Source organism: Pollicipes pollicipes, unplaced genomic scaffold, assembly GCF_011947565.3.
Source record: "Pollicipes pollicipes isolate AB1234 unplaced genomic scaffold, Ppol_2.1 Scaffold_7231;HRSCAF=8579_pilon_pilon_pilon, whole genome shotgun sequence".
In the NCBI taxonomy this organism is placed as follows: Eukaryota; Metazoa; Arthropoda; class Thecostraca; order Pollicipedomorpha; family Pollicipedidae; genus Pollicipes; species Pollicipes pollicipes.
Window position 1 is genome coordinate 36,421,016 of NW_023597034.1, and position 24,366 is coordinate 36,445,381.

Genomic DNA, 24,366 nt, shown 5'->3' on the forward strand with positions numbered 1-24,366 from the left:
GACCCACGCGGACGAGCGCTCTCCCCTACGTACATCGTGCAACGCGGCCATGCTGTCAATGGATGCCGTTGTCGCGGGTGCGGCAGGGTACACTGCGATATAGGTGGCGAGGAGCTCGGCGTGGTAAATGGGAAGAGGACGTAGCAGCCCGAATGTGATACTCCCCGAGGGACACCCCCCTCCCCGAGCCAGCGAGGTCGCGTTTGAGGTCAGCCACCGCCCTTGCAGGCGAAACCATTCGTGGTAACGACACCGATTTGGGCACCATTGTCACTGCTGTTTGTCGTGCGTTACAGGCTGTTGTGTATATGCATTAGTCACTGCCGTCCGCCGCGTGTTGCCCTATTCACTGATGTCGTCGCACCTTAGCCACTGCTGTCCACCACGCCTTAGTCATTGCTGTCCGCCATCCCATAGTCGCTGTGTGCCACGCTTAGTGGCTGGCTGACTGTGTGCCACGCTAGGGTGACGCGCCGGCTGTTGGAAAGGAGATCAACCCTGATCCGCAAGAGAGGCTGTACGGTAGTGCAGAGGGCTATGTGGCATGACTGACCAGTGACCACGGCCGTAATCCGCTTATCTCAGCCCCAAACCGCCCATAAAAACGGACGCTCGTCTGAACAATCGTGGGATGTGGACGACATGCCGTTTAAATTCGGGTGAACGGCGTATATCCGGGCGTATTCGGCCCGACCGGAGGGCAGCGGCGGTCTGGAGTGGTGCTGTACGGCGCGCGATGGGTCTGCCCGATAACCTGACGGTCTCCACCCGTCCAGCGACATTGGGCATCAGACGTGTGAGCTATAGCATTATCCCTGACCATGTGGAAGTTATCTGCCGTCTTGTGGCTATTGTAGACTATCTATTGCCAATACAACGTGTTCCAATACTTACCAGCTTTAATAGATGGACAAGCATTCTCGACACGATCCGCTACATTTCAGCGCATCGGATATGTGGACGAAGCAGAGCTGCTCCGAAGGAAAGCTCGTATGACGGCTCAAGAAGTCAGTTGTTTTTTTGCTGGAGCTTCTCCGCGTCACCCATCAGCAGCCAGTGTCCGGGTCTCTCACCGCGCCACGTGTTTGCAACCGCTGCGAGAGATTCCCTGGCGTCCTCTAGTCCTTTAAACGTTGTATTTTCACCCGAATGGCCACCTCACGGTAACTAACGGGAAATCGAGCTGAGAGAAGGGCGTCGGATTCACCGGCGAGCCTCGAGCGAGGCCGGCAGGTAATAAGAGGAGATGTAACGACTCGACATCGGCAACGCACACAGAGGGACGCACGCTTCGGCGCCGGCAAGGTGAGAATATACATGGATACAAATGCGCCGCGCCCGCGCCGCGACCGCCGCCGCCGAGAAGTCGGCCGAGGCAGCGCTGGCCGCTGAGCTGTCGCCGGGCCGGATTGCGGCAGCTGCGGCAGCTGCGGCAGCTGCCGCTGGCAGCTCGACGGCGGCGGCAGCTGGCCGGTCGGCCCCGACGCGGGCCGCCGACAGCGCGGCTCACACGGGCGCCCACGGACGCCACCGACACCGGCGGCCGAGTAGACACAGAGAGGGCGCAGGCCTGACGGCAGGCCGAGACTGGTGACATCTAGAGATAGAAACGTCTGGAGAGTTCGCGCCGGTCGGGAGCCGGCGGCCGAGACCCGCCACCACACATGCGGCCACAGGAGGCCGGTCCTCGCGCCCGGCTGACCCGCGGCGCCCGCGACGGCAGCACCGCGCCACCCGCCACCACTCGGTCAGCCACGCTCCGCACGAACACACCCGCTCCAACAACACTGGCGTCGGCTGCCGCACCAAAGAAGCACACGTGAACCTCTGGAGTTGGCGAGAATTTCAGGGCGTGGAAGTTAGTCAAATATGATTACGCTGATTGGAAGAAAGAAAAATGTTGTTTGCAACATGGGGCAGGATCTGGTCTCGCTTTTGCCCGTTGGTCGACCTCTGGCTGACAGATTTTACCATGAAGAATTCACGTACCGCTGTGTCACAAGGGCGACACGCACATGACAACGCTGGTGCATAATGACACTAGCGCTGCAGTGTTCGCCGACGACTTTGACACAAACCGATTTACGGTCAATCATGAAAGTACGAGCCACCTGTTAGCACACTTCAGAGACCGATTCACACCAGAGGTCCACTGAAGCAAGTAATACAATGGCTAAAGGCAGCCGTCTTCTTATGTGTGGCCTAAACTTCGATCTTATGGCGAGTTAAACGAGACACGCACCACATAAGAAAACATCCAGCAATATTCCCTCGGCTATAATGCACGCTTAAGGTCAAACCTAACTCGCCGCGCCAAATCAAGGTCGGCTGTCACTTCGTCAGACACGGCCTGAAGTGCGCAATCCAATAACAAAGCCTGCTGTTGCCACTGACACAGGCATATGAGCTCTCCCCGAAAATAAAAGGTTTGAGCTCTGCGGCTGGCTGGTCAGCAACGGCAGGGCTTGCAACGCGGGTCCAGTGCTGAGGACTTGCGCTCCAGAGGTCGTCAGACTGACGAAGAAAGACAAAAGCACACTCCCGGCCAACACAACATATCCACCGGATTAATACAGATGCCACTTCATCTTTGAAAGAACTTCCCACCACGAAATGCACTCATAATGGAACAGGAAAAAAACGGGTTGCGTTGACCATTACGATTTCAAAGCAAACGCGAAGCACACGCATTTACCAGCACCTTCGCTAAGATATATGGATTCAAAACCAGATTAGCCATCCCCATACTGATCACTTTTACTCCATATATCAAATCCACCACAAAGCGAATGCATCACGGCACAAGAAACACACTCGCAGACAGCTGGCTACATAACAAATCGCCTCGGCTGAAAATGACGGCCACACTCTGCACGCCACCCATTCGCAATTCTAGTTGGCAGGGTCTCCGGTAGGTGTCAGCTGCCGTGGTCGTCCTCCGAGGCGCGAGGCCAGACTAACTCTTGGCCGTGTTGTTCGGAACAGGGGATGACGTTCCCAAAGTGCGGTTGACGAAGTGTCGCACACGCAGCTTCTGCATGCGCAAAGCTCGCATTCCAAAGCTCGTGATTTCCCCAATGGCGCTCCTGGAAAGGCTTCACCGCGTCACAAGAATGGAGAGGGCTGATCATCGACCGACACAACTGTTTCTCGTTCACACTGTTGTCCATTTGCACACGAGTCCCCCATCATATCACCGCTCGCCACGCATCTTGGGTTTCGCCGTGGAAAAATCCCGACACATATTGATGTCTATGTTTTTAGTATAGACGGTGTACTTCGCTGCTCAACCGAGGTAGCGTGCATGCATGCGATTCTGCACTTGTGCATGGCCATCTAATAGTTGTAACCGCGCGTGACATCCCATAACGCCTTACTGCATGATAGTCGCTGACGAAATTTTCGTGCGAGACGGAGTTACTAATGATTGCAGCGGCATATTAGTGCAGTATTAGTGGAAAAAAGCAACGCGCTGAAAGGGAACGGCATAACTACACACGACCGTCAGTGCCACTGGCAAAACAGGCGGGGACAAAATGCGCGCTAAACGTACCTGCAGCCAAACAGCATCTCCGACGTGTGACTCAGAATCCAAAAGCGGACATGCTGCAAAATCGGCCAGACACACAATAAATGGCACTTACGGAACGGCGGACGTCGAAGAGCACTGACTGGAGTGAACAGAACGCAAAGCAGGCGGTAAATAAGGAGCAGACATTGGCGCCGGGTCTGTAGCCGACACGAACGGCGTGGTGACGTCATCAGCAGGCGGCACACACAGCGAGTGGATGAGAGGGCCCACACAGCACGTGATGGTCGGAAGAGATGCAGGCTGACGCTCGGGTTTGTTGTGTTCACTGGCTGCTGGGGTCGGTAGATAATGCAAGCACTAGCACCATGCGTAAAGGCAATGGGTGCTGCGAAACAAAGCATTCCCGCGTGCAGAATCACGAGTAAATCGTAGGATGCGGTCCAATGAGAAGGTACGTTTTACGACATGCTTTACCACATACATATGGGCGCTTTCATGGACTTTTTCCTCGCTGCGTTAAGAAAGCTAGTAATGTATGCGTGCGTCATTCATTGCCGGCCGGGAAATTTCGACTCAAAATATCAAGTCCTGCTAAGTTTGGTGGCCTATGAAATTCTTTACCCGCTGGGTATTAAATTACTGGAAATCCAATTTTAAGGAAAGCAAGGGTAGCTTGCGTCTGAATGTGTATATGGAGCCCTAGACATAAGATACTCGATGTGATACGCTATGTAACGTGCCTGGTATGGAGCATGGCGGCTTCGTAAACCTGAGAGCCATGAAAAGGTACACACACACACAGGACACAGCATGATCCAGGAGTATGTTTTAGCAAATACCATGTAAACTGCAATGTAGATGCATGCAATACGTCATCTTAATGTAAATAAACAAAAAATTGAAGGTCGCCTGTAAATTTGTGAAAAAAAATGTCACAAACCATTGAAGTGAAACAACAATTTCCATAGACTCACAGGAATGCAAAACTGGAAAGCTTTTGCTTGATTTTGACCTGCCGTACTTCAACAACCTTACCAGCAACGTCTGATTTCTTTAAACAAAATAGTTTTATGCAGCTGCCTGCAGCTTTACAAAGTTTGGTGCGCCTACGTAGTGCCATTTGGAGATTATTTTGGAAACGCCTTCGGGGAAAAGCAAATTGACTCTAAGACGAGCGCAGGTTAAGCGGTGAAATTACTTCAAATCCCACCAAGCAAATGCGCAACACTTAAGCAAGATTGCAGCTTTAGTTACATTAAAATAAGTCGTATAAGCAACTGTTTTAATAGACACACAAATAAAGGGCTGGTATAGCAATGCCTTCCATGACGGAGGTCGTTTAATAATAGGTAATATCCTCAGCTACATCCCAGCTTCAGCAACCCATCTAACAAATACATCGCCCATGCTTCTTTGTAAGAACTTCTGGAAGGTACCTCAAACGTAAAACACCTGTTTTTTGCTGGACAATGCAATATAAGCGGCATGCTCATTCAATAATAGGTAAATCGCAGAGCGTCATGGCCTTTAGAATAAAAGACATGCGTCCTAGGTCACATGACGCATATCTTTTAAGCCTGACGTTTTTGAAACACGCGTGAACAACCGGGCGTTTTAAATGGTACATACATGGAGAACTCGGCTATATACGAAGGGTAATTAAAATGCGTTATTAAGAACGGGCGGCTCCAACAGTGAAGAACACTGCTCCGGTCGACAACGGAAAAAGCGTGGCAAGCTTACTGCTGCTCCGTCTCTTCTTCGTTGTGTTTAGACAGTGCCATCAGGATCATGGTCAGTTCCTTCTTGTTGATCTTCCCGTCTCTGTTGAAGTCGCACCCTCGCAGAATGGTCTCTTGGAACTCATCCAGATCCTTGGCATCGTAATCCTGCACACAGTAGTTGTGTCGCTATAAATGACGGCGTTCACCCTCGAATTCAACTTTCGAGCGGGAATTGATTGTCCGTGATGGTCATCTTTGTTTTTACTACGCGTTCCCATTTATTAAACCGGTACTCAATGCGCCAGTCCATCCCCGTTTACGACAGTTGACGGCCGTCGGCAGCCGCCACCAATGACGCCGACAGCGGCGATCGTTGGAAAAAGCGGACGGTCTTATATGGTTGGATTGCAAGACCGTCGCCAATCGTCGGTGGTTGACTGGCAATGGTTGTCGACCGTCCACAGACGTCAGCGCGCTCGCGCGGGCTCGGTGGGAATCAGGCCGTGCGCACGTCGTAGTAGAGCAAGACCACAAGTCTCGCTTTAGGTGACATCTGATATACACGTTTTCGTGGATGGCATGCGCTCTTTGTGTTAGGTTGAGGCGGTGGAAAAGCGTAAAAAACGTCACAGTAATTCTGAATTCGTATCTTTGTTACTTGTCATCGCAGTTGTTGGAAACGATCAATATGTATTCTCTACTTATGCCCCGACACAATAAATCATAAAAATACTTTACCTTCTTCACCAGCTCGAGAAGGTCCTTCAGGAAACCCGTTAGTTCGTCATCTTCAATAGTTCCACTATTATCCTAAAATGAGCGATGTACAAGGCATGTTACACTTCTGTGAACATTGCTAAGTGTGCATAAATAGCGTGCAAATAAATGACGGTATGATGTGGTCCAACCATATTCTTTGACGCCGGACGTGACCTCAATATTTGTGCGGCATTATAAGCATCTACACAGAAGGAATTCGAGCCTCATTAGATATTTGCTCATACGGCTCCAAGATGCATTAATTGAAATATAGGGATCAGCATGTACCACAAATATGCAAAGTCAAAAACGCATGGAAACAGCCTAGCAATGGGTGGGAGCAATAAGATATAACTATTGCATGTAATTTTACTCAATGCCTAACAAATTTTGCACACTTGCATGCAAATCCATATATCTGCGTCGCATCATGTAAAATACCATACAGGCACGTGAGTGGATAATGCAGGCGATGGGAAACGCGTGATAAGACCAAGCTGAGCACATTAATGGGAATAGTCACGAAACAATCCCTTGAAGAAGAAACAAAACGCGTTCAAATAACAGTTTTCTTATCCTGCCTATTCCCACCGTGTCAACCTTTGACCCCATGAGACCACCAAGGCTTGGCTGCTTGCCCAAAAATTCAATGAACTGATGTTTCTTCGTTGTAGGCTCACTAGTGAGACTCACCACCACGTGGGTATTATAGACCGCATGGGCTACTTGGTCCAATAGTGAGATATCAACAGGTCTATCATCCATGAACTAATATATATGTATATATATATATATATATATAATATATATATATATATATATATATATATAGTCAAGAACTACCAACATCGCCGCACTTACTCTGTCGTATAGCGCAAACACTCGTTCGATGTCATCCCTTGTGAGCTTCGAAGCACCCTGAAAAGACATCACAGTTACGTCAGCAGAGCGCATGTAAATTGCGCCAGTTCTTCAGCCGAATCTTTTACTTATTTCAGTGCTGTCGGTGTGGCTGGGGCGTAGTCTGGCAGATTTACTATTACATGCGATAGTTTAAGAACTGCTTAAAAACAGGCCACAGGTGCACTGGACGCAACAGCCGTTGCATTCATTTTAAGTTATGGCTAAAATTGCACGTTGCATATAGAACCTACCTTTGCCTGTATTGTCTCCTCGTAATTACTTATTCAAATGCCTTGTCTTGATATGTGGTTTCTTCCAGAAAAAGATAAAACCAAGCCTTCGAGCAAACGGTAGTTGGGGCACAGCACGTTACGCATCATTCATCCTATTTTCGTTTTGGGTTTGGTTACAGATGCACTGGTTATCAATTGAACATGAAGCTGAGCTCATCAGCAGGCAGGCTATTTTGCATCAGCTTCCCCAGACGACTTGCCCACTGTGATTGTCCGTGACGCTTGGAAGCTCGTGCCACAAATGTTTGTTTCATGAACTTGTTTCCGAGGTGAAGCACATTTGGAAAACGTTGAAACGTTAACGCGCTGCACTTTTCCTTCACATCATGAATGTGGCCGGCGTGACTTATTGTGATTTTTCCACCGGGACATCCTTTCCGTTTTGTGACACAGTTGGTAAGTGTGTCGAGTGACAGGGCACTAAACGAATGTAACGAATTCACACAAGTTGACAGACTTCACGCAATATAACGATTACGTTGAGTTATCAGAGGCCAGTAGATAAAAGACTATGCCATACAGCTCGACCTAGCAGTGCAGATGCTCCAGAATGCTGAGGACACACCCAGATTAGCTTTTAAGCTGGCGTATGCACGGCACGTTGTTTCGCTTTCCCTAGTGCAAAAGAAGATGTTCTTTCAAACCGGAGACTACCGCGCGGTGTCAACGAGGTCAAGGATGCTGGGCAGTAAGATAAGGCAGGGTGGTCTGGAATAAAGAAAAGACTGGCAGTCGCCGCTTTGACACACAGCTACAAATGCAAATCGTTCGGGCTCAAACGCCGGCTAGAATGTGCCGTTTACCAGTACACTACAAGGCAAGTTTTCAGTTGTGCACGTCGAAGATTGAGCGACATTTCCAACTTAGCCCACCTAGCAAGTGTACTCGATTTGGTAAAATGACGGCAGAAGGCTTTCTTTTCTGAGACAGCAGATCAGTAATTACGCAGGTGCTAAACGTATCGTTGCTTTTCAAGCCGGCTTCAATGTAAATGCTTCAGAGAACCCCGGGTTATTTTGGACACTCATGCTCAAGGGCTATTGCTAGCGGTCACAGTACACTCAACCCAAGTATGCAGAGTACGACTGGTTCTGCATTCATTCTCTAGCGCAGAACGCCTTAAACAACGCAAAACTTTGCAAGTAACAGACCGCGTGAAAAGGGTGATTGCTCCGGTAACAAACTAAGAAGAGTATCGGAGCCTCTGTAAGACACCGTGGTGGTGGGAAACACCGAAATGCAAGACCACACACACCGTTCAAACATACATTCACCTACAGCTAACAAACCATCGTTTGCAGCTTTTCCCAGCTGCCTTCTAGCGAGCTCTGAATGGTGTTGGGTGCGATTATTCTACTCGGGTGCAGATGTCATACCGTGCGCACCACCACGCTCAAACTAACACCGCTAGCTCTAACACGCAATCATAGGAAATAACATGAATTCTAGAACGAATCAATGCAATTTTCATTTCAGGTCCACCTACGGAGACACGGAACTATGTGGTGGTAAAGCACCTGCAAAACGACTCGGGAGAAACATCACAATACTCTGTCCTCATCCATGTTGTGCCTTTCAAGAAATTTCACGTCGATTGCCAACCGTGAATCGGTGTTAAAAAGTAAATATAGCAATAATGAGGGAAAACGAACGATGAGTAAAACATATGAATAAAGGTGCCATAGAGTCAAGATGGAAGAGCATGACACATTTAGATATTAAAAGGCAAGTGGCAGGAGTCACACGTTTCAGGATAGGTACCTTCATTAGCGGAAAAACAATTTACGCACAGGGATGACATGGCAAAGAACACGCGATGCAGGACGAGAAAGGATGGCGTGGCACATAAACACACGGACACAAAGTGCAAACAAATCAAGCGAGTGAGCTGGACTCAGCTCTGGCTCAGCTGGCTCAGCCCGGCAGTCGGATTTGTACAAAAACATCCCCTATATCATACTCAGAGAATGACATTGATGACAAAAACACCCTGACGATTGTCAGTGATTTCCGTCTCGGGAATAAAAAGGTTCGATGGGAGTAATATGACTCTGATTTCAAGAATCACTTGTCCTCAGCATAAGACTCACATAACTATTACTGAGTCATTTCATTCTAAAGACGAGAAACGAAGACACTGGTCTGTGCATTTTTTAAATCCAGCTGTCCCGAAAACTGCCGTCTTCCTTCAGCCAGTCTGACATAACGTCTCGGTTGGAAAGACGGCAGCTCACGGCCACGATTTTCGGTCAGGGGATGATTACCTGGCGTTTTGTGGCGTGGATCCGCTTTCACTCAGCTGACAACTGACCCTGGGTTTATTTTGAGCGAAGCAATATCATGCTACATGATCTGACAAACTCTGATTGATAGCACATCAGTGGCTGCTGAGATTGGTCACTTCACGGCGTCAAGGGTCGTTGTAACGAAGTTAAGGCACCGTTGTAAACAGTATATTTAGTGGCATACTAAGTGGAATGCTAAATGACAATGTTTTAACTGCATTTTAAACAGGGCTAAAACACTGCAACCATTGTGATGACGTTCCCTTTATCGTTTATTTAAAGGAAGAGTCCCACATTTGCACGGGGCCTTCAACCGAAATAGCCATCATGAAGATCATTTGGTACAGTTTACAGCCCTGCCCGGCTGAATACCTAAGCCATTCCAGCACCTGAGCTACACGCCCGCGAACATGTGAGGACTATTTCGGGGACACTTTCTCACCCAGGCATCCGTAACGCCATCATGACGTCATTCATATCCTGCTATTCCCTTAGCCATGTAGCGTTGATGGCCAAGACAAACGTAATTGTCGAATCGTTCCTATCTGGCGTTTCTGCGCACAATTTCCGGACATAAGGGCCGCCCAATTGGCTCTCAATCAATGTTGTGCAAGATACAATGACGTGATCGGACAATGACCTAATGAGGAGCATGTTTACTTAATAGGAAATCTGTGTTGTTTCGAGCGACCGTTTCTTTCTACGAGTACACCAATAGTTGTGAGTGAGCTTATTTTATCCTGTCTCATGCTTAGTTCAAAATCTTCAAATGTGGAACATTCCCTTTAAGCTTATGAATATGAAGCATTTAAGGGAGCATATTACTAATTCCTACTAAATTTGGTGTCGGACTGACTGGCTACGGCGTCATTGGTCCAACGTAATTCATCGTTCAATAAACCGGCTTTCTAAGGAACAAAAACATTTTTCAACTGGCAACTTTTTCCGATCCGTCTGGCTGGTGACGTACCGTAGTACACCACGAATCCGACATCGCTGCGAATATTCTGAAAAAACAAGTTGAGAAAGTCTTGCAATTTGGTCGTTTTTTAATCATATTTTTGCTGGCACAATCTGCTATGTGAATATTTTAGGTCTCGTAATTTGGTATCGAAAGCTTGTGCTCATTAAATTACGGTACCATGTGGGCTAATAACGAAGCACATATTCCATGTCAGGTACTCCTGTTTTCTGGTGGGCTTTCTGTCAATATCAAACATCTTTGGCTTATAAAACGCGCTTCTTCATACCTTTTTAAGATGAGCTCCTGCTCGTTAAAACAAGACATTTGCAAGCCATCAGATGTATGGGTAAAAGAGACCTTACGGCCCATTTCTGGGCTTTTAACGTACTCCAGCCAACCGGGCCGAGCTTCATACATATACACAGATAGATACGAGCGGCGACCCTGCCAAAGTATAAATCTCTCCTCATTTCTTGCTGGTTTTCTTATCGACAAAATTTCACAGTTGTTTGCTGTATATGTGTAAAAATATCACAATAATTATTGTGCACCGAACTACATTCACTCATCCACTTCCAGCCTATATCTACAAGATAGAACATTTTAAGGAGTTTAGTAAAACCACACATGGCATAGGAAAAGAGCAGCAACGTTTCGTTTTGGGTCGGATGTATGTGCTATGACGAGCGAACGCGGCCGTCCCACCGACCATTGTTCCAGTGACTACAAAGGCCGCTACACAGTGCACATGGCGATGCATCATAGCGCCATTGCGGACGGGTGATCCGTCTGGCACAAATCATTAGCAAAGATGTCGGACACGCACATTATGTTCTGTAAAGGCCGTGATGACTGACTAGAACCAAACATAAGAGCAGCATGCAAACACATCGCATTCCACGTGAATAGTCTCAGGCATAAATAGCAACCAACATCCTTACCCATTCGGAATCGCCCTGAATAGAGAAAAGGACACTTTACTACAATACAACCACAAACATGGGCGAAAGCAGAGATCACCTCGCTGTCTGCATCTCACTAAAGTAAATGCTTGATCAGCAAATACCATGTCCTGATAAGTGACGTGACTGGATGTTCAGAGTTCACACTGCATGTTTGGGTTTATATGGAGCAAGGAATGCATGGATCACCATACGAAAGTGTATATATATATATATATATATATATATATATATATATATTAACGTTGTTGCGTGAGATGTCCTAAGAAGAGAAAATCGCAAATGCCCATGGCGACGACAGTGACGTTTGCGAAGGGCTGTGTAAGCACGTCATCGTAACCCAGATATGTATCATAAAACGAAAGTCATGACCGTCCTTGTTTGCACGTGCTCTGGTACCCGTAAGTCTTCAGTTAAGGTCAGTCAACCTTGCTTAGCTCAACTATAGGTAACTGCCGCAAACTTTGGGAATTTGGCCGTTAAGATGTGAAGTTGAGCAATAATTGTTCACGTCAGCACTTAAATCCATTCGTATCGTTATGTTTTTCAGCACTGAAGCCACCTTTGCATGTTTGCTGTGAAAGAACAGAGCCTGCAGGCGGCGAACGAAAAGGGATCTCCCAACAACACTAGCAGTTGGTGTAAATTACGCTGTTCCTCCTTCTTATTGAAAGGTGCCCTTCGTTTTTGCCTTTATTATTATATGTTACATGCTCTTTAATCTGCAACACATCAGCAAAGTTCAACCCTTAGGAGGGTTGCTGTGAGAGACATCACTACAGAACATCCCGTAATACTGCAGCATTGTAATTACTGCAGAGTTTTATTGCTGCAAGATTTTCATCACTGCAACATTTTCATTGCTACCACATTTCTATTGCTGCAGCATTTTCATTGCTGCAGCAATTTCATTTTAAGGTGTACCATGCCGTGAAAAATTCAAAATCCAGCCTTGGCAATATCTTTACTTGTCATTTTCAGCAGTCTATGGTTGCTGTAACAGGGACGATTTTGCCTGACTCCAGAAAAAATGAAACTGGGAATTTAGCAGAAGACTCAATATTTTTGTATCCGATTGCCTAGGGGGTTGAAACACGTAAGTATTGAGGTAAACATGTTTGCCATTACACACCCCAGTTATTCCAGATACTTGATTCGTTGACCGTTTCCAATGTCTTTAGCTGAGGTCAGCCATTCTTTATGAGGTCAAATCAAGTAACTAACAGAGGTCATAAGAAGCTTACTTGTAGGTGTCATAAATCGCTTGTGACGACCTCTTAAGATGAAATCGATGCCACTTGCCATTTCCAAGCCAGTTACTTACATAGGTTGTGAACAGGAAGGCCAAAATGCTAATGTCCGATGACGACCTCAACATGGCGTGAATTTGCTCTGACTTTAATTCCTGACCATTGTTAACACCGTGTTGTGATTTCAAAATGCAAGAGCACTGCCTTTCGTTCGACTTCTGTTACAGTGTCCCGGCGTCTACTTTTTAATACCACTGATGTCCAATTTTTCCGGCACTATGCATTCTAGAGGGACCCGAGGTCGTTTCAGGATTTTGGCGGCTGCATGGTATTTTGTTTGACCTGCGGCGTCATCACTCACATAGAAGTCCACCAAAGAGAGCTTGGGTGCCATTGACCAAATCAAACATTTGCTGTCTGAGTACTCCCAATTCGACTGTTAGAGTATACGACGCCAGAGGGTGCTTTTAACGATCCAGGCGTGTGGCGCTGGTGAAATGCCCCAGACGGTGCAGATTTAAATACACGTGAAGAGTAGCACTAATGCACATATTGAGGTGTATGGACGTATTCGCCTTCTGTTGAAGATGCATTAAACGCCCCGTGTCTGTCAGGAGGCACATTCAACGTTGATAGGTTTGCTGCGAAATGAGTCGTTTATACAGTTGGATGCCGTACCATGTACATCGATAGTACTATGTACATCGACCAGTACATCGATAGGTCACGTCCGTCAGAGCGGGTTTGACCCCTGTGCATGAAGCTGTGTATGAAGCTGGCGTGTATTGTAGTGTCTTGCCTTGCTTGACGAAGTACATCGGAGGAGCGAACGCCAATGTCACGGTCCATGCAACACCACATCTAAAGATAAAATGGGATAAAGTCATTACCTCTCTTACCTTGAATACCGAACGGCAAAGAAAGTTTTCCTTAACTGGCAGCAATCTGGAACAAAGACAGGATCGTCAAGCATAGGACTTAAGACCCAGTTATGGTTCTGGCGGCATTAGACGCGATTTTATTCCGTTTGATCCGCTGCGTGAGACTTGACGCATTTATAATGCGAATGGAGCGTACGTAACAGAATGCTAAGGGTCGGTTGTCCACTTACTTTGCCATTTCAGAGAGCTGCAGTTTTCCGTCTTTGTTGGCGTCGAACACCTGGAGCTGAAATGAATAGGTCACAAATTAAAGCAGCATGTGTTTGCAATGACATACATATAATGAGTGTATCATCAGAGCCGTAGACACTGTGTCGGGGTACTATCGGGTTTCTTGCACGATAAAGTAGCGATTTGGAAGGCCGTTTATAATATGTCAGTTTAGTTTCACGACGATTATAGGGTAAAGAGAAAACTACTAACAAAAACAAGCTAACAAAATAAATCAAGAGATTAAGTTGCAGCTTTCCAATCATTTAATTGCTTTCAATCGCCAGTGCAAACCCACTTCCAGATGTCGGTTCACTCTCCCTATTCCATTCCAGCAAGTTTATTGAGATTCATCTGTAAAAAAAATTGTGACGCATCTTCTTTATTAATTCGACATTCTTATTTTTGTCACAATCTCGCTTCGTATGTTGCAATGCTTTTCTCGAGAATGGGCCCTACAGGCCACGAACATACATTGGTGCTACACCCATAATGACACTATTCCATCCTGTTATGAACCAAGACAAAGCGCCAAAGGGACGACATTTCCGTTGTTAGGGTTTGTTGGTATGGAAAATCTGATCTTGGCATCATAGCTTTCTACTCGCTTTATCGAAGAAGCGCACTTTTAGGTGGAATAAATCCTTGCGGATTGAAAGCGGGGGGAGGTAAGGGACAGTCAAACTTTTTTTCTACCTATCATGAGTCTTATATCAATATGTGGTTGCATGCAGTATCTACGAGCCTGAGAGGTATTTTATGTCATAGCATAATGCATGTTTGCGGGCTTTATTTGCATAGAGCGACAACAAATGGATTTACTCGTTAGATGACGTCTGACCAAATCTTAAAAGCACAGCCCACCTACTAAGTTTCCTGGAAAAACCAGGTTGATATCTCGACAAATCAACTGACCCCTGGATTCCAAATGGCCCCCATCTATTCGCATTGTAAGTCGATAATATCGCCTGGGAAGATGCACACGAGACGACAAATGCACCACCCACGGTTGGTTCGACAATTCCAGTGAAGCTTGACCTATAGGGTCACCGTGAACTGCACCTGCCGACGCAATATATATTGGGCATCCTTTTGAGAGTATTGAGTCTCTCTCACCTTGGCTACTTTTCAAGAAAATCGAATAGAGAAAGCAAGTGACTCGCGGCATAGCACCATAAAGGACAGCATAAAGGCTACGCATGAAGGACAGCCAGGAGACTTGGGACGTGGGCCGGACCGTCGCCGCTCAGTAGCAGGCGAAACAATCAGGGGATTTTGTGCGCCCAAGTTAGAGATCTTAGGCACGCTTTCGACCAGGTTACCTTCCTATCGGCTGTCAAGTAACTCAGGTATACAGAACACGCTTCGATATTCTAGTGACATTTCCCACCCCTTCGACATTCTCCCACGGCCCTGGTCGCCACGAGGGCGTCTGTGCTATTGGCAGAACTCTTCTGAAACGACTTTAGTAAGTTCATACGCTCACTGCAAAACTTGTCCATCGCCTCTGACATGTCGATATCCGGTAGAAAACAGCCACTCTGGGCGCGGAAGACGGGTCAAGCCTTATCGGCGAACCTTATCTTATCTGTTGCCTTATACCTTTTAACCTTAACCTTATTACATCTTAACCCCATTTGTTGGAGCATCACGCCGCCGGCTGGTGCATAAGACGCAGCGTCATGACAAACACATGTCCGGTAACTCTCCGTGTCGGGCGGCGTGGCTCTTCAGAAGAAGGGAATATAACCAGGTGTGGGCAAAAGACCGATTGAACTGCGTTCCAAAGAACCGCAGTTTGCTGTCGTCACAATCGCAGTTTGAGCGTCGCGCTGCATCTCCGTGCAATGCCTCACCATCGGCACGCGCTGACATAGCCGAGTGTTCGTGTGTGCTCCAGGCGGGCGTGTAGTGCGACCGTTGTGTCAGACCCCGTCACCCCGTCACTTGTTAGCGTGCAGAAGGCCGTCTGATTCAGTGAGTGTTCGTGGGTGAACCTGTGCACTTCCTCTCTTGCTACGTTGAATCTCGACGAACAAGGTCGAGAGGGTCGTATGATTTTTGCGAGCTGCTGAGGATCCAATAAAAGTGGGAGCTGAAGTTCACGTTTTTTCCTGAAATTTTGCCGTCGCTCAATTCGTATGTGATTTGAACGTTAGCATAATAGACATTACAGCTCAAATTCTGTAGGCCGCATCATTGCAACAAAACACGGATACATCCCCTAGCACTAGAGGTGAACGGTTAAGCAGCATGATGCACTCACTCCGGTGACCAAGATGGGGTTGATGGCCTCAATGGACATCAATGGCATCAATGGCACCCAGCTGAAAAGGAAGCAGATCAGAGCTGTCGAATTTGTAGAGAAGCGAAAATTGTGTGACCCTGTGCTAGGAGACTGACCGGAGCCAAGTATAACACGCTCCCGTTTGGGTGAGCATAATCTGAATGTTCCCATATTTGATTTCACCAATTATTTTTGGGTGACCACAACGCGTAAGACAAGATGTGGTGTGCCGTGGTAGCTTCAAAGGCTTGCTCACTATGCTGAGTCCGACGTCCTTTTTTAAGGTGTGCACTGAGGGTTTCACTTTGCAATCGATGCCCCGCCTCCATACAAATGCACCTGGCATGCACGGCTTCCTGATCACAGGGCCACTGTTGTGCGCGCCTGCCGAGAGATGTCGCTAGTGTCGAGCATGTATCGACCCGAGCCTGCATGCCATCGCGTAACCCCAATGACTACGCCTGGCGGCAGCGGCACTGCAGTATCATGTGTCGCCGATCCGATGGGCGACGGTCGACCAATGTGACAGCTCGCTTGGTCTCGCCCCTTTCGTCGAAAAACTGACCGTATTGGTTTGGCGAACCGTCGTAGCGGAGGCAGTTCCCGACGGAGAAAATTGACGGTTTCGTTTTCCGTCGCAATACAAGCCTAGGCCGCTGCCAGTGGGCGGCCTGTTTTTTATCGTGGTGCATGGTTGGCTTTCCGTACGATGTAAGGAAGTAAGTGATAAACACATAACCGAATTAACGTGTCGTGGCATGTTTTTTAGTCAGAAATTCACCGACAACATTTGCGTATGCAGTACGATAAGGTTGACAGATTTGACGATGAGCTTCTTTGTCTTTCTTGCTATTCCCCCAAAATACATATGAGCTGAGCACTTCAAAATATTACAAACTATGATGCAAGCTCCCATGCATCTTGATGTAACAGTGCTTTACTAGCTGGCATGCAAACTCATTAGCTGCTACTAGTTCACCACCAATATAAATGCGGAATTCCAGTCCCACACTCATTAGCAAACTTTCGTAAGGACCCTCGAAGCATGCCATATGGCCGCATGAAATACCTATGGTGTGCCTTACAGGTACCAAAATGAATAGGACGGGTCCTAGCGGCAGGCACGCTGCAACTTTTAATTGCTCTACTAGATGGAATATGTGTCCGGTCCCCAGCCGCAAGCAATTTAATGCCAGGCGAGCAAGTAATATGCTTGCTTGCTATGCTATGCTACTATTTAGAGGCACAATATTGTTTAACTAATTTGTGCCCCTTCTCGAGGTCAGTGACATTATCTATTTCCATCCACAATCCAACTATTACAACGTAGGTCGGGGCAATGGTGGGAATTCACTTCGTAACAGCTGCATCGATCCCACATTTTGTGGTCACCTTCTCCAATCAGGTTTGGAATCTTTCAAGCTGGCACTGCGTATTATGCGCCAAAGTCAGGGTCGGCCAGAATCAATATCATTAGCCAGTCTGCCCGTAGCGGGACTTTGTAGTCGGAGTCGGAGTCGGAGTTGGAGTCGGAGTCGGAGTTGGGGTCGGAGTCAGAACCGGTCTTCTTCTGTCACCTACACGGGTACCAAAAACAACCAAGAGTGAAGCGGCTTAACCTCTGTTGTTTTGCTCTTCACAGCTGGAAGTGTTGTATCTCATCGGATTATTCCGTTTGGGGGTATGGGCGTTGCCTTGCGGGTGGAGCGAATAGCGACTGTAGTCGCCGATCACCACATTATTTCGTTCGCTGTTTGTCGGCTGTGCTGCCGACGCTCAGTCTTACCATAGTGTCAGTGTACTCGATGAGCTTGTCCTCGGAGACCTCGGTGGCTTTCTTGGCTTCCTTCAGGAGGTCGCGCAAGAACGCCTGCAGGCGTCAGACGTTCGCTGGTCAGATCGCAGGACGGAGGCACCGCACTGCGGCACGGCGGCCAGGCAAACGGCAGTCGGACGTCTCAGCCCGGCAGCCACATGCCATACATGTAAGTGGAGGCACGGCAGCACACGTAGTACAGCGCGTAGCTGCACACTAGGCAGAAGAGAAGCCAATGTAAATTGCAAGCAAAGAGACAGAAGATTGAAGTTAGAGAATTTAAAGCCGTTGCACGGCATTGCTGCCACATTCAAATGATGGGAATAATGCACAAGCAGCTGCGTTTTGTACATTCTGCATCCTTCCGTGACAAAGTGCGAGCGTTTCACAACAGACTGGTGCCACGGGAACTTCTATTACGACCACACAGACTCACTGGCGCACAAACACTTATCAGTGACGCAACAGCCGACCGTCGCGGCTACAGCTATAGATGACTAAATGACGTAGTCGTCCTGGGCCTTTATTTCGCACAGGCAGGCACGGATTATCGACATAAGCTTTTGTATCAACTTGTTCTCCTCCTTCATCATTAAGGACCTGGGCCAAATTTCAGAAAACTGAACTATGTTTGCACGCACTTTTAGTCCGCTCGGTATCAGGGCACGGCCCGCATTGGCAATTTTGCTCCCTGCTCACGATTCGTAAGTTCATAAATAGAGGGCGTCAAGCGGCGGTGATTCAACATCGTCGTGCACTTTACACATGCGTAATGCCTGTTCACAAAAGCTTTTTCAAAGCGATGGGCGTGCTTGCATAGCCCTAGGCTATAAGCCTCATGGCTGCCCGAGTCATACTTTTGCTGAATGCGACTTGCCGCCAGCTGTCAACGCTGCACAAAGTATTTGCATTCACCTCTCATTGCCTGTTTGGTCACGCTGCGCAGTCAGCAGAGGAGAGGCCCATGAAGTTTGGGCTTGATGTTTGAATGCCTAGCCGCTTATTGCCTAGAGGCGACTTATTATATATTATATCCTATTAGCCACCTAGGGCGACTCATTTTCTGATCATTGTCATTTTTCCGGTATTTGTTAACGACTGTAGGCGGTTACGCGATAACAGTTTTTTGTATACCCGGATGTTCAAGGTTGTTCAAGCGGTCATTCAAACCTCAGATGTGCCATGCACTGCAGGGAGTAGCCCTCTTAGATTTCAACCTGAGCACTCTCAGGTATGTCTTGGGCACTGTCCGGTTCCACACGTTTTCTCATGACGTCACTTGCCTGCGACGTGTGTGTAAAAACGCGTGTGTAAACGGAACGTGGTGCGCGATTTAAATGTGGCTAACTTTGTGGTTTCACTTCGTGAAACCAGGCCCAGGTTCCTAAAATGCACATGCAGCGTTGTTTAGCATGCCTTGCATGTTGTCACTTGAGCAGGCCACCTAGTTCATTCAAGTAAAAATCCATCATGCCGGTTTGCTTGCGAGACAAGCTGAAAAAGACGTACATTCTGAAAGCAAAATTATTGCACCTCTGGTAGACCTTCCAATTTGCATGTGTAAGGCGTGTAATATATATATATATATATATATATATATATATATATATATATATATATATACGCACAGCTGTGCAAGAGGCAATGATGCTTACAACTTAGAGTGTCCGTTGCCCACGTTGAATTGCAAATGATTCAGTGCTACGGTAAATCAATTTTGTAATCCGTGTTACCCATCCACCTTATAAAGTCAACATCCACCTTTCAACGAGACCACAAAGTAGACCACACATGCTGCTTTCCAATCTCAAGCTATTGTGTATCAGTAGCCAGTGCTGTTCTCTATTGTGCATACAGCTATGTGCAATGTTCCACTGATCAGCGGGACTCGCGACACACGATCTAGAACAACCGATTCCAATACTTGCTTAACATGGACCGGCAACTAGTCTATGTAGTGTAACGTGTCTGTGGTTACCAAACTACGACCTTAGACGTGGCGTTTATCGGTGCCGGGCCGATTGCGATCAGCCGTGCTAAGGAGAACCAGTACTCGTGAACATTACTGATGTTAATTTTTCCGCCTGCGTAGCACCTTTCTAACGTGCCTAACTGCTGACCATTTTGCTATTGGATTCTGCAAAATGCATGCTTACGCAAACATTGTTCCGCAAACAAACAGGTGCGCTGAAAATTCCAATGATTGGCCTCCAGCTGTGAGCCCGGTTCCTGGTAGACTTCGCGCTTTAGTTCGGCCATGAGCGCTTAACTTCCCGCCAGCCAAGCCGTCCTAATCAAAAGGCATCCGACTCTTCCTGCAGAAGAAGTGACAACGCCTTTGTACATTGATTTCTACAATCTATCCAATATCGACGAAGCGTCAGCTGCTAGTGACCACTATTCGCGTCTTTTCATAGATCGTGACACGCAACACTTCCAAATCCCTTTCGGTTTGCTCCGTTAGCGCTCCAGTGTCATGAGAGAGCTGTGTGAAAAGTGCGACATGACTTTGAAAGCAGTTCGGAAGGATAATCAGTCACGCACCGGCGAGCAACAGCTTGGCAAGCGACATTTAACGTTCGGAGCCGGCTCTCCGAGTCGGTCTTTCGGTCTCGGATGGATGCGGCGTGCGCGACGCGTGGACGACAGACGCGGCGCGATGGCGCGCGTTCGCCAACAGGCCAGGAAGAGGCTCTGAGGCAGTTGCCATAACCGTAGCTAAGCATGCACTGACCAACAGCTAATGGCCGGAAAATACCTTCAGCTCGTCAGCCTCGATATAACCCGAGTTGTCCTTATCATACTGGCGCCATATCTGAAATAGAGCTTCTCGTCAGACGCGATGCACGACGGCGGCCTCACCTTCATTTCCGCGGCGTCTATGGAGCCACTACTATCGGCATCATAGCGCCTCCATATCTGCGGGCATAACCGACGGCTGTAGTAGGTGCCGCAGGTCACGGCCTGGATTAGTGAGAATGTCACCTGGCCAGGGCCCCGTCAGCCGTTTCCACACGCCGGCCAGCTCCAGGCGAGGCGCTGATCGGAGGCAACGCCAGGTGACCAGCTGCTGAGGCCTTGACAACATTAGGTGACTAGCTGCTGAGACCTTGACAACATCAGGTGACTAGCTGCTGAGGCCTTGAGAATATCAGGTGACCAGCTGCTGAGGCCATGACAACATCAGGTGACCAGCCGCTGAGGTCATGACAACATCAGGTGACTAGCTGCTGAGACCTTGACAACATCAGGTGACCAGCTGCTGAGGCCTTGACAACATCAGGCGACCAGCTGCTGAGGCCATGACAGCATCAGGTGACCAGCTGCTGATGCCATGACAAGACCAGCTGCTGAGGTCATGTTCTCATTAGCAAGCTGCTACCCGAAGCTGTTAATTTCGATAGTCACAGGTGCTCACACCACAACAGGTCCTCCTCCTTGAATTCACAGACATTCCTTTTGACGCCCGACGTGTGACGTCAAAGACAACTGCCTCAGACAAGGGATTCGCCAATGGAGAACTGGCGCTTGCTAAACAAACAACGGTGGTTCCCCACAGCCACACGGGACTCGAGACTTGTCAGGAGCTTCAAACGTGTCATCAGTGGATGCCTGCGTCACTTCGCGGAACGATGCGCTATTAATAGCCGCCCTGTATCTGACATGACTACTTCGCTGTTGTGGCAATAAGATTGATTCATTTGGATCATATGTAACATACCGCATCAATGAATTTTGTGACGTTCTTGGATACAATTTCGATGAATAAATGGGGAAGTCCTCGGGAGTGCCCTCTCCTCTTTCAAGGTCACTGATAATGGCACTGAAGGCTTGTTAGATCGGGATGAAAGTAAAAAAACAAGCTTGTCTTGCCTTCATAAATTCCACGCTCGACTCCAGGGGGTTGTCGAAGCGGAACAGCAGCAGAAAGTTTTCCTCCATGGGTAGCAGTTGGGCCAGCTGGAAAATAAACGGCGCAACTTAGCAATTTTCTAACACGGAACAGGCCAGCACTCGCAAAGCAGCAGCGACGGCACGAACGGTAGCATAGTACGCTTCCGCTCCGTCTTTCTGGGCGGGCGTCAGATTTCAAATCAGCACCATAGAGAGGTCGCACAACGATGGGGGCTGCGGCTGAACCGCCAAACCTGATACGAATAAAATCGTGTCATGGCATATGAAGCCGTTGCGGGCTGTCTCGTTGCACGCATCGTTGTCACTCTATTTTGTATGCACACGCACTTATCACTGCGTGGTCACCGAATGACCACGTTCTGATTCACTGGGCCTGGTCCAGTTACAGTGGACCGGGTTGATTCACTAATCACAAGACCCTGATCAGAGGTGTCTGGTCAGGGCCTTGTGACCTGGGCCGGGACAGCTTTATGACTTGGGCCAGGATAGTTTGCTTTCGGACATGACTGGCTCGAAAGCTTATCAAACCCAGGAATTTGGCCAGGACGGCTTTGCAGGTAGACTCAGGCAGGTAGACAGACCTCCGGCCAAGGTAGTTGTTCGCCAAACGAAGTTTTGGCCGAAAAGCTAGCAGACGTGCAGTGTGTGTGTGTGTGTGTGTGTGTGTGTGTGTGTGGTGTTGTGTGTGTGTGTGTGTGGTGTGTGGTGTGGTGTGTGTGTGTGTGTGGTGTGTGTGGTGTGTGTGTGTGGGTGTGTGTGTGTGTTGTGTGTGTGTGTGTGTGTGTGGTGTGTGTGTGTGTGTGTGTGTGTGTGTGGGGTGGTGTGGTGGTGTGTGGTGTGTGTGTGTGTGTGTGTGTGTGTGTGTGTGTGTGTGTGGTGTGTGTGTGTGTGTGTGGTGTGTGTGTGTGTGTGTGTGTGTGGTGGTGGTGTGTGTGTGGGTGGTGTGTGTGTGTGTGTGTGTGTGTGTGTGGTGTGTGTGTGTGTGTGTGTGTGTGTGTGTGGGTGGGGTGTGGTGTGTGTGTGTGTGTGTGTGTGGTGTGTGTGTGTGTGTGTGTGTGTGTGTGTGTGTGTGTGTGTGTGTGTGTGTGTGTGTGTGTGTGTGTGTGTGTGTGTGTACCAACCTCTCGGATTTCGATCCGGCCGTCCTGGTTGTCATCATACGCCTCCATGAAGCACTCCTTGAGCTCTGCCAACATGGCATCCGACACAACCTGCAACAGGGCATGGTCTGAGATTAAACGACGTTGCCCAACAGAATTGGACCAGATTTTCTTGTATGACCGTGCGTCTAGCGTCATTAACATACTGCGCGAACAAAGCGCAGTTGGAAATGCGGACTATCGGAAGCGGCGTTGCTTGCGTACGACCCGACGTTGACAATAACCTGTTTTTGCCTGGTGTTGGTGGCGGAGAGGACGCACATTCGTAAAAGATGGAATCCGAAGCGTATTAAATCAAATGTGTTGTATATCATTGATCAAATCGATAATCGCACACGGGTGGTGCAATGCTCGTCAGCACTCGTAAAGAGCAATGCTTAGTTTGTGACCTTTTGGGCTTGTAAATGCCAGACGTCCGTCCCAGTTATCCCGCAATTGCGCGGACACCGTTTACACCTCCGCATCCGGTCAATCCACGCGATATTGGATCGGAGCTCGTTTTCAGGACCGATGAAGGTCATGCCCGGGCCGCCGCCGAGAGATACCAGCCAAAAGATCCTGACCTTTCGGCGGCAGGTCTCTTCGCCAGACACAGGTGCGCAGGACGCGTCATGTCCGCCAGCTGGCGTGCCGTGACGCCGCGGTTTGTCTCCGCCCGATTGTTTGCGTGCTACCGCTGAACTCTGCCCGGCTGTCTGTGTGCTACCGCTGAACTCTGCCCGGCTGTCTGTGTGCTACCGCTGTACTCCGTCCGGCTGTGTGCGTGCTACCGCTGAACTCCGTCCGGCTGTCTGCGTGCTACCGCTGAACTCCGTCCGGCTGTCTGCCTGCTAATGTCCGTTCCACTGTTAGTCTGCTACCACTAAGCTCCCCTGCTGTCAGCTGCTGCTGTTACCGAAGGCCTGTGTCAAAGCACCCGTTGGGTTGGCATTACCATTGCTACAACTCTTTCCTGTCTGTCTGCATGATACCACGGACATCCACTCGCGTGCTGCGTGTCTGCACGCTAAGGTTGACCTTTGTTCTGCCGTCTGCGTGTCTGTATGCTACCGTTGACCCCCGCTCTGCTGACTGCGCGACTGAACGTTACCGGTGACCTCCGTTCTGGTGTCTGTGTGTGTCTGTCTGTACGCTGTTGTGGCCTCCGTTTGGTTCTTTACATTCCTGCGTTATCACCAGATGTTAGTTTAATATTGCTTCGCATCATGCGCTTGTTGCGATGTTTTCACAAACACCCTCCATACTGCCCGTACCTTGAAACGTCATCGCCTTCCTCCGCCAAGAGCACCGACCACTGCATGTGGTTCAGTGGGGAGCGGACGCCTGCACGTTTTTCGACGCCTGCGCGTCGGCACTGACCTCGGG

The 24,366-nt window shown here is 48.5% G+C and overlaps 1 protein-coding gene across 3 annotated transcripts in view; it reads right to left on the reverse strand.

The window, feature by feature from the left end:
- Positions 1-1,477: 1,477 nt before the first annotated feature.
- Positions 1,478-24,366, reverse strand: part of Cbp53E (Calbindin 53E) — a gene marked incomplete in the record, with an annotated part of 47,211 nt that continues 24,322 nt past the window's right edge. The window contains 12 exon segments of one of the 3 annotated variants that reach the window (XM_037233327.1): positions 1,478-3,086; positions 3,645-3,671; positions 5,276-5,421; positions 5,995-6,066; positions 6,877-6,933; positions 11,402-11,416; positions 13,572-13,617; positions 13,784-13,839; positions 17,897-17,980; positions 20,685-20,741; positions 21,800-21,886; positions 22,963-23,052. In XM_037233327.1, the coding sequence (XP_037089222.1) occupies positions 2,957-3,086; positions 3,645-3,671; positions 5,276-5,421; positions 5,995-6,066; positions 6,877-6,933; positions 11,402-11,416; positions 13,572-13,617; positions 13,784-13,839; positions 17,897-17,980; positions 20,685-20,741; positions 21,800-21,886; positions 22,963-23,052 (867 nt within the window). 3 annotated transcript variants of the gene reach the window in all.